Source organism: Astatotilapia calliptera, chromosome 6 (assembly GCF_900246225.1).
Source record: "Astatotilapia calliptera chromosome 6, fAstCal1.2, whole genome shotgun sequence".
Classification (NCBI taxonomy): domain Eukaryota; kingdom Metazoa; phylum Chordata; class Actinopteri; order Cichliformes; family Cichlidae; genus Astatotilapia; species Astatotilapia calliptera.
In genome coordinates, this window is record NC_039307.1 from 31942198 (window position 1) to 31953139 (window position 10942).

Consider the following 10942-nt stretch of genomic DNA (forward strand, 5'->3'; position numbering starts at 1 on the left):
CAGTCCTCCTTTAACTCACTATGACACATATTTGAAATATAGGCATAATTTCAAACTATTTTTTAAACTTATGAACATTTTCTGTATAGTTTGAGTGCTTATTGTGTTCTGTATCTTAGGTTAGTTTTAGGTTATACAAACATAGGTTAGCTTGTATTTATTTCATATTCATGTCTAATCTGTAGACAGAAGAAAAGAAAGAAAAATCAGCAGAGGGTAAAGGAGGAAGAGATTTTTTCTCCCTCAAGTAAGATGAGTAAGACGGAATAGAGCAACCGATTTATTGCAACATGCTGCAAATGAGTGAGCCAAAGTTTATTTACAGTTGTAATGACATCATAATTACTGGGAACGGTGGTAAATTACAAGCTCTTAAAAATCCCTTTAAAGGGAAGGAGGAAGCTCAATGCTTACACAAATGTTGCATGCACTTACCTTTTTCTTTACCAGGCTCATGGCTTTCTTTAAAGGCTTGTCCTCAAATCAAACTATAAATGGTTTCAAGGCTTCAAGATTTTTCATAAATATTAACGCTTTTGACACTCTGGCCACAATCAACTTTCAAAAATTTATAAACTTGATTTTGATGTTGTGGCTTATCAATGCACAATACATACACACACTGGGTAGATTAACTCAATTAACTCAAGTTTTATTTCAACAAAATCTAGCCAGGCCCCTGAATACATGATGTATACACTGTATGTCTTGATGCATGCTCAATCATCTGGGTAAGTAAATGCCAAAAGGCTGATTCTGTTCATCTGGACTGAAGAAGTCACTTGGATGAGCGATGAAACGTTTCTCCCACTGAAAATGCTTTGTTCAGATGAACAGAATCAACCTTTTGGGATGGTGTGTGTAGGTTTGCAGGTATCTAGATATTATGAAAAGAGCCCCAAAAGCATTTCCCAAAAGGCATTAAGACACAAGGAATCAGATTTTGGGGAATCAATAAAGATCTCAGAGTTTTGTCAACCAGTTGCAACAGTAGGATCCAACAGTCTTGCTTCAGTACATGAGGTTTGATAGTTAAACTGAATCAATCAATGTATGTGAAAAGAGTAACATGTGTAACATGTTCTGTAGAACAAATTGCCCTTTATGATATGATCTACTGACTCCAACAAGCTCAGGATGCAGCACCTGATTGGTTTTAGCACACAGAACATCACTGCAATCCTATAGCTGCCTTTTGGTTTTATATTAGATTTGAAGATTCTTTTAAAGCACGTCTGGGTCTGACCACATAAGTCAGCGCGCAGCCTTTGAACCTCAATTGAAGCCCTTCTTGATTAAAAAGAAAATCTGCTTTTGACATCAGTGCCCTTTAACTTTGGAACAAACTGAGAAGAAAAAAAAAGTCTTGCAATTGAATAATTTTTCAAAATTATTTTCACCCTTGTCCTTTGTACCATCTTTTAAACGTTCATTTATCATTATAGCAACCTGCTTTGGTAAGCATTTAAATCCATGCATAAGCTGGATATTTACCCGCACAAAAGTATGCTATCACATGGATGCATGCAGAACACACTCACCAGCTTGTCCTGCATGTATCTGTGACTTCATATTATATCATACATTTAACTGGCACCACCACCACCAGTCCTGTTTGTGAGGACTGACCACTGAGACTGAAAACAGCTGGAAAGCCCCTGTCTGAAGCCAACGTCCCTGATGACCCTCACAAAAGCTTCTGTTCAGACACTGCCCGTGGTTATGAAGTGGGTGGCTGAACACATCAAACAAAGCTGAGCGCGCCTGTGTCAAAGCAGACCTTTCAGCGTTGTTGTGAGAGCATTTCTTCATTTACTTACCCATTGCCGCTGCCATCTGCTGCTGTTTCAGGGTATTACAATCTCAACATTTAAATTTCAAAAAGAAAGAAAAACATTTTCCAACATTGAATCTTTATTTAAATTAGTGTTGTTGCCACGCACAGGCACAATTGACCAGGAAGAGAGCATAACTTAATTAGGCCTTTGGTTAGGCCTGGTTCACATTTGTTTCTTGCTAAACATCTGAAAAATATTCTTAGAATTTTGATTCAAGAATATTTAATATCTTGTCAATGTGACAGCATGAAAATACAAAATGAACAACCCCCCCCAAAAAACTTTTACATTAAATGAGACAAAAATAGGGATTAAATTCTGAGACAATACAAATAAAACACATTATATTTTTTAAGTATCACCAAATTGTAAAAGTTAACCTATTTTTATTTAATAGAACAAATCAGAAATGAAAAGTTAAGTTGCAGGAAGATCTCTTTAACAGGTCAATGTATATCAATTTAAACCTGTTCTCAGATTATATCAGTGTATGGAAATTATATGGAAATGTAGTGGAGTCTGGGTGTAACACTGATTGAAGTGAATGTTTTTACCTTAGCCAATCTTGCAATCATCTGCTGATCACTGGCTTACTGCAGTTGCAATAGCTGCATTTCCTTTTATTACACTGCCTAAAATTTCAATGTAACTAGAGTCAAACTTCAGACTTTGCTTTACCAAGAATTTACAGCCATGCTTCATTTTTAAGGACATTGGAAGTTGATGGGAACCTTTTAGCTGTGATATAGCATCACGTAGGTCATGACATAATTCCAATGTGAAAAATCCATGTCAATCTTTATCCAGTTGCAATCCTTTTAACATGTTTTTACTTGTAACACATTTACATTCAAAGGTTGTCTGGTTGTCTTACACAATTTGACAGAACTACTGTCTGTGGAGCGCTGCCTCATCGAGTAGCTTCAAAGACAATAAGGAGGGATGAGAGGTAACAGAAAAATAAGCAAAAATCACTTTCTGGTTTATTTGTGAGCGCATCAAGAAATTTTCCGCCGAGCACCTGTCTGTGCTTGTGGTTACATTTCGTCATGTGGGTGGCCCTGACTCGTTCTCCAACTCCAAGTTCAACAATGTGTGACTGTGTCAACACAAATGCCACTGTGCTTCTCTCTTCCTTCTACTCCTGGCTGGATTTTTAAAGCAAGAAGAGCTTGCCGTGGAGGACCGGTGTGTAGATTCTTTCATCTTCCTTTACACTATTGTTTTGCTTGCTTCTTTTTTTACCTGAAAATTTAAAAAAAAGTGGTTACCACACTGCAGATTAAGACTGGTTAATAAATATCTGTTGTGTTCAACATTTAGCTCTCTATCAGGGATGGTAGGAGATACTTAAAGCTCCAACCTGCAGTCTCAGTGTCCGCTAAACATTTTCTTTAGTTTGGAGAAGAAGCCTCCCTCCTCCTCTTTCTCCTTCTGCTTGTCCTGTCCCTCCTCTGAGGCGGTTGACTTTGTGCTGGTGGCTGAAGTGCTGCTGCCCCCTCCTGGACAATAACATGCACTTCATCAGGTGAGTGCAGAAGGGCTGGACTACCTATCTCTATGGATGTGCGCATTATTATGAAATCATGCTTTGACTCTATGATGGAGCTGAGCTTTAGTTCTGACCTCCTGAAGGACTGACGCCGCTGACAGTCCCCTGAACCGCCGTCTCTTCCTCTGCATAACTCAGCAGAAGAGAGCGCTGCCTCCGAGTCAACTTCCTGCAGGAAAGTGAAGAGAATCATGTGATTAGTACCAATTTATATCAGAAAATTAACAAAAAAATGCATCTTATAAGATGTAACAACAAAACATGCATAAATAAAAATATACATAAATCTCTTATAACCCCTTTATACAAATTTATTGATACTGCATCATTTAAAAGTTTTGTGGGTCTAAATAAAGTTACACTTTTTTAAAAATTCACATTATCATGTTTCTGTAATAACAATTAAATAATAAATAAAAATTCTGCCAAAAAATGTCTGGTTGTAGGACAATCAGACTAACTTACTTGGGCACTTTGATCTTAATGTGAACATAATGATCTCCGTAGCTGTAGCTGTTTATCCTCCGAATGCCTTTCCCCTGCAGCCTGATGATCTGATCAGCCTGGCAGCCGGCAGGAATCTGAAAACACGACCAACACATTTTGAAATAGAGGTTTCCTCCAGTGAAACTCCCTGTGAGGCATCTGAGAGAGGCAGTTAGAAATACTGCAGGCACCGCTCTTTATTAAAACTTTACACTCTTTAATAATTTGCAGAAATAAAAAGAAAAAAAACACAATAGACAAACTATAAATATCAAACACTTGCGCATTGAGGTTACCTAAAAACACATTTTATTAGCTTAAGCAGAGATTCTCAAAGTCAAGAGTGCTGTGCCCCCCTTAAAGACCAGAAAGCCCCATGGGGCTCACCCAATCTGAAATCTTCACTCTAATCAAACAGAAGAGAAATTTTCTTGAGCTTTTCCATGAAATCTTTATTCAAAAACATTAAAATTTGCAGGCTGTTGACTGTAACCTGCTAAAGCTACACAATCATATGCTAAGTGTTTAGGCCAACGTGTAACAAGTGGGACACAAACCTCAATACAAGAGCAGTAAATTTAGAGTATTATCACACACCTCCTATTACTCACTTTGTTTACAAACAAGTAAAATTCTACACATATGTAACCGTACATGTGTGTAAAGAATTTCAAACTGAATTTCTGTTATTCCTGTGGCCCAACTGCAGTATCATGGTGACCCACTAGGATAATTGAAAATGACTGGCCTTCTGAATATTACTGTCGACACACACTCACCACAATACTGATAGTTTCATAGAGGCCCTGTGTGGTGGCTGTGCCTCCCAGGATGGCCTGCGCTATTGAGATGAAGGCATCAGAGTGGATGTCTACTCCATTACGTCTGAACACCGGGCTCCTCTGAACCTGCACAGATCAAACACGACGCATCAAACCTCTGCACTGCTCTCTCACAAGTAAAATAAGGAGTAAGTGAATTTGAGAGACCAAAACTTACTCTGAATGTAATGAGGATTTCTTTAGTTCCTACTGACATTCGTACCGTCTGACCATTGTCCACTCCTGGAATATATGCAGTCGTCTATTTTAAAACCGACTATTAAACGCAAACTTTTGAGGTTATTCGTTTTAAGCAGCAGTAGCTACAAACACTAGAGGTAAACTCTCGCATTAAAAACATTGATGGATTTGAGAACCCAGGATGGAAACCTACCGGCAGGTACGGGCACAGTGACCGTCTGCCTCTTCTTAGTCTGGCCTGAACCTCTGCACAGGGCGCAGGGCGTGTTTATGATGGATCCTTTCCCACCACAGCGCCGGCATGTTGAGCGCATCATGAAGGGTCCTGTGCTGATCGACTCCTGCAAGGGGCGACACAGACAAGCTGACGAGTGCAGCCAGGTGCTGAGAGGAGCCTGCTGCCGAGCGTCGGTCGGAAACTCACCATCCCTGTGCCATTGCAGTAGTGACAGTGAGACACCTTTGTCCCCGGCTCGTTGCCCCTCCCGTCACACCTCTGGCACGTGTCGTCAATGTTCACATTCAGCTCCTTATTCACGCCCTTTGCCGCCTCCGAAAACGTAAGCTCCATCACAAACTAGGAAAAGACGGGAACATTTAAAAACCAGTGTTCAATTCTCACATCTGTATGTTAAACTGAATCTTAACTAAACACATCAAATTAACATCACATATCTAAAAAGGTCGATGCTATGGTGTTGTCAGCGTCCTCTTACTTCTGGCCTTTCTTCAAACATGCTGTTGATGTTTCCGAAGCCCATGCCTCCTGTAAACTCTCCAAAGATCTTCCTGAAGAGCTCCTCGGGATCTATAGTGGCGCCCCCAGCCCTGTAGTACTGCTGCTGACCAGCACCGGCACGGTTCGGGTCAAAGCCCGACGCGCCGTACGTGTCATACTGCTTCCTTTTCAGCTCATCACTCAGCACCTGCACACAGAAGCAAGAAAGCAGATAAATATCAGGCTAAATGTGCTTCTGGGATGAACTTACGTTGGATGTTTGTATTTATATAACTGTTTTGCTTTGAGTTTTTTTTTTTTTTTTTTTTTTACCTCATATGCTTCAGCTAGCTTTGCAAACTTCTCTTTGGCCTCTGGGTCATTTGGGTTGGTGTCTGGGTGGTACTTCTTTGCCAGCTGGACAAATGAAAAGGAAAAGCTTGCATTTAAGGCAAAAGAAAACTGCATGTTTTACTCATTTTACTGGAATGACACATATAAGAAGTCTAACAAGAGCATGTTAAGAGACCTGGTAGTAAGCCTTCTTGATCTCCTTCTGTGAGGCAGTGCGGGAGACGCCCAGGACTTCATACAAGTCCTGCTTGTTTGCTAGTCTGCTGCTGGAGTGGAAAGAGCAGCAGCTAATCCCATGGGGACATCTCACCCCTGCAGAGGAAGAGGATATCATGGTGACATTAGAGGTGCAGATTTTTTTTTACAAATATCTCTGAGGAGTTTTCTAAATGTGTGTGAACCACTGTGTGTGGGTATGTGTGTGTGTGTATAATCAGACTTTAAAACTGAACATAAACGCAGTAATTTGTTTTTATTTTTATTTTAGGTTTACATCCAAGAGGAGAACTAATACAGTGTATAACTGTATAGTTTATTTTGCTAAAGCTAAAATTAATACTTCTAATTGACTATTTTTTTGTACATGTAGTCCTAAGTTGTTAAGTTGCTAAGTAATAATTTAATTACTGAAACTTTTGACCATTAGTTTCCTTTGACTGAGTATATCTGGTAGTCACTGCAGCTATCATTATATATTTGTTTGTCAAATTAGATACAGCCTTCTTGACTTACTGACCACTTTGTAGGAACATCTGTTTATTCATGAAATGTGTGAAGTGTAAAACTGTTCAAATACAGGTCATCAGTTAATGTCCAGATTAAAGAACGTAGACAAGATGTTAAGTTAAATGAGAAGAATATCTGCAAGTGTTGCTGCTAAGCATGCGCATCCGACCATCTTCTAACAGGAGCAACCAGCATGACAGCATACCACGTGACAAAGCAAAGACTTTGTCTAACAACACGGTGAGATCAGTGGTCAGCAGATCTGGAACCAGCTCAGAGATGTCATTAAACACAGGATCTGCAGCCTGAAGGTGCTGCTGATAAATACACAGACAATATCCTGCCATTATGTCAACACAGAGGAATCCCTAAGAGAGAAGTTCAAACTTTTGTCGAGTTCATCCAATGATAAAGTGAAGTTGCTACCTGGTATTAGTAACGTTGTCCTGGGAGTATCTAGTCCTGGTGAAGCACATTTAAAAATGAACAGTCACCATTTATTCTAAACAGGGGGATGGAGAACTAAGTGATGCTGCCATACAGGCGGTCTGATCCGTAGGAAGGTGTGTATGGGTGCAGAGTGTCACTGGTGCATTCACACTGCACTGACTGCTACTGGTTCTCACAGGAGGCTAAAGAACTGTGGAGAACTACGGCAGCATTTCAATGTCGCTCACTCTCTCAGCATCACAAAGCTCTGTTAACTAGACCTTCAGACAGGCTGCTGGATATCGCATTCAGAATACGTGCTGATATAAAACAGGTTTTGCGACACTTAGCTAACTTATCCCACCTGTCAGTTCTCTCAATGTCACAGCATGTCCGCGTGTCCAAGAGCTCAGGCTAACCGCTGTCCCTGCCCGGTGTGTCTGTGATTTGGTCGCTGGACAAACTCCTCCATTCCCGGATGAAATAGTGAGAAAACGGCCGCTACGATATCCAGAAGAAACTGATGCTGTTAACCAGCGTGTAGTCAGCCGGGCAGCGGAGGACGCCATTTTCGCGTCACTACCGGCTTCTTCTTCTTCTCTAGTGTTTAACGGCAGCTCACATCCATCTGTGTTGTATTACTGCCTCCTTCACGTCCTTCATGCGGCCAGTCCTGGCAGAATTTCCAAGAAGTCACATTCTGGAGAAAAGTCCTGTGCAAAAAAGCGATCGTCTGCCAAAAAAATCAATCTCCTATGTTTCTGCGTATTTTTATTGTGTAATGACTTTGCTTATATTGGTGAATAGAGTGCAGTGAAGATGATTTATAGGTTAGATATATATTAAATAAAGAATATACCTGTTTTTGTAAGTCTGCATTTTTGTACCTACATGATAATGAATCATTTTTTTCGGCCACTTAAAATATCTTTATAGAACGGTGATGTTTTTGATGGTGTCTTGGCCATATCCCTTAAAAAATGCTTTTTTATTGTCAATGAGACTTTTTAGCTGGATAAATAAAGGACAGGGATGTTGTCTGTGGCTCAAGATGACTTGCTGTCATTTGTGAACGAAATTTCCATCATTTTTAGCCAGACAGTCATTGAAAGAAGCTAAATATCATTCGTCTCTCTCTTGTACTGAAGTTTCAAATGTTCCTTATTCAATTATATCATTTATAGCATTTTTACCTGGGGTTAAAATAATCCACACTGAATACAGGTATCTGTAAGTTGTGGTGACAGTACTTCCTCTTCTATCTAGCACTACTGAAGATGAGGAAGCATAACGAGAGTAACACTTTTTTACTCCTAAGATTTTTTAAGGCAGGCAACTTCAAATACAATGTTTCTACCTAACACCAGCAAACACACAATCTGTTTGTGTTCAGTCTGTTGCTGACTGTGTCTGCTAGTCCTTGCAGGTATTTCCCAGAGAGAGAAAAGAGTGTGACAACTGCACTCAGAGATGGAGAAAGATATAAGAAAGACAGAAGCAGAGAGGAAGAAGAGAGATAACATTTAAAGGTACGGACTTATCAGTGATGCTTGATAAACTGCAGATTTAAAGATTGCATGGAAGGTCGTCATTATGTATTTTCATATTGTGAAACATGCTGCAAAACAAACTAAGGTATACCTACTTTGTTTTATTCAAATGTTTCATGAAAATACTGGGAAGTTTTGTGCAGTAGATAAAGGTACGGTTGTTGTACTGTGATGGATTGATAGTAAAGCACTGTGTTGGTTGTGGTGCTCATGGTCAGTGGTGGGTTCCATCAAGTTCAGTTCAGCTTCAGTTTCAGTTTTATTTGTCATATGTAAGTTAGCACAGGGTCAACATTGCAATGAAATGTACTTGACGAGCTGAAGACAAATCACTCAGCAGTATAGTACAGTAAAAAATATAGTAAAAAATAAAATATTTATGAAATTAAACATTTTGTAAAAAATGTTAAGAGACTAAGTATATATAAAATATATATATTTACACACTATTATAAATAGATAAAGAAATCATAAATAGAAATGTGACCGTTGACTATCATTTCTATATCTTCTCTTGTCTTGCTGACGTTGAGAGACAGGTTATTTTCCAGGCACTGCTTGTACAGTACCATTACCTCCTCTCCGTAGGCCGTCTAATCGTTGTCTGTGATGAAACCTATGATGTCTAGTAGATGAATTTGCATTTAAACTTATGGTGCTTAGATTCATTCACTAAATCCAACCTCTATAACAACGTTACACTGTCTAGTATGAAGTTGGTATAAGCAGTATACTGTCAGTGTAGAGGAGGGAAATCAACAGAGGTAGCTCATGATACACCCAGTCCTCAAGTCGCCATCCCCTAACACCCCAGAATACTTTATGTCTTACTCTTATTATCTTTGTGAGTTTTAGCAGATCCCTTTTTCTTTACTTCACCTTCACCTTCAAACTTCACCACCACATGAAGGAAATAGACTTAGACTTCTTCACCTCACCGCACCTTACCGACCTCACTCTCTGAGACTTCCTGCCTTCTTCTGCTTGTTGCTCTTCTTTTCACAAACCTTCCAATCTCCACTCGCCAGCCTGCTGCCATTAATTTCCCTCCCTATTACTCCTCTCATACATTTTCTGCTCACTCAGCTCCATGTTGTTGGATCTGTTTTCACCCACCTCTTTTCCTACCATGGCTGTCATGAAGAAGCTGCATAGAGTATTGCTATCAGACCTACAGGCTGTTGGCCAACACTCTCACATTAAACTTATTATTCAACCTACCACCACAGTCTGTAATCCAAAGTCAAAGCCTGTTAATATATTTAAATAGTTTCAGACCAGCATAAGAATCTTTATTAAACAAAATCAAATGTTATCCATCCATACTGAGGTTTCTGATGATGAGTGACAAATCTCATGGCGACCACACCAGAGCCTGACCTGCCAAACTTTCCAAGCCCTAATACACACAGTCTAATTAGAGTATTCCATCAGTGTACTCAGGGACTGTTTAAAGAAGTCGATGTCTTTGGTGAGCAAGTGAATGTCATTTACTAGTTTAAATAATGTGTTTATAACTAGCCTTTTATTTGCAAACTGATAAATCAGTGGATCCTGGCCAGCAATGATGAATCTAAACACGTTTTGACTTTTTAGACCAACAACAAATGTTTCTGTTTTGTGTCTGTTCAGTTTGAAACATTTTCAAGAGATTCCTGACATTTATGTGCATCACAGCATTCAAGTAACTTAATTTTCATTTATGGAAATAGCTGCCTTGCTATTGAAAGGAGATCTAGATCACACATACAGTACAGGTTTTATATTTATTCTTGGTGGTTAACTGCAAAAGGAAGTAGGAACTAAACATAATAAGCAGGGGATTTACCATCACATTCAAACTAAACATCAAACTACCCGCACACAAACATACACAAATTCTTCCTTTTGATTCTTTTACAATTCAGATAGATAGAACATGTCTTTACCAGAAAAGACAGAAAACAGCAATATGTGAAAGGTTGCTTAACATATGAAACAAAAAATAGTCAAAGAAGTTTAAAGCTTAAAACTCATTTCTGTATAACAATATTAAATATCAAAGTGGAAATCATGCAAATGAAGTCACTTAAGTCACTGAGAGATGACACGTTTTAGATGTCTGGGAGTATCATTAATAACTGCAAACACTAAAGCTGTACTAAATGACAATTTAGAAATACATTTCAGAAACACTAAACAACCACTATGTGTTGAAGATAAGCAGATGTAAAGATCGGTTTTCAATTTCACAGTTCAGTTTTTTTTTTTTCCTTCTGTGAATTTCT

At 39.1% G+C, this 10942-nt stretch overlaps 1 protein-coding gene across 1 annotated transcript; it reads right to left on the reverse strand.

The window, feature by feature from the left end:
* Positions 1-1896: 1896 nt before the first annotated feature.
* LOC113024570 (dnaJ homolog subfamily A member 3, mitochondrial-like) lies at positions 1897-7773 on the reverse strand. Its single transcript, XM_026171752.1, has 12 exons — positions 7490-7773; positions 6146-6282; positions 5950-6033; positions 5615-5824; positions 5323-5475; positions 5092-5239; positions 4876-4940; positions 4656-4784; positions 3856-3971; positions 3465-3559; positions 3202-3340; positions 1897-3083 (listed from the first exon to the last, which is right to left on the reverse strand). The coding sequence occupies exons 1-11, from the start codon at positions 7692-7694 to the stop codon at positions 3210-3212; spliced, it is 1473 nt and encodes a 490-aa protein (XP_026027537.1). The 5' UTR covers positions 7695-7773; the 3' UTR covers positions 1897-3083; positions 3202-3209.
* Between the last annotated feature and the right edge of the window lie 3169 nt (positions 7774-10942).

Coding starts and splice junctions, on each gene's coding strand:
- LOC113024570 (XM_026171752.1), bottom strand. CDS start 7,694: ATGGCGTCCTCCGCTGCCCGGCTGACTACACGCTGGTTAACAGCATCA. Junction 5,476..5,614: donor TGTTTGAAGAAAGGCCAGAA/GTAAGAGGACGC, acceptor GTCTTTTCCTAG/TTTGTGATGGAGCTTACGTT. Junction 5,240..5,322: donor ACTGCAATGGCACAGGGATG/GTGAGTTTCCGA, acceptor CGCCCCTTGCAG/GAGTCGATCAGCACAGGACC.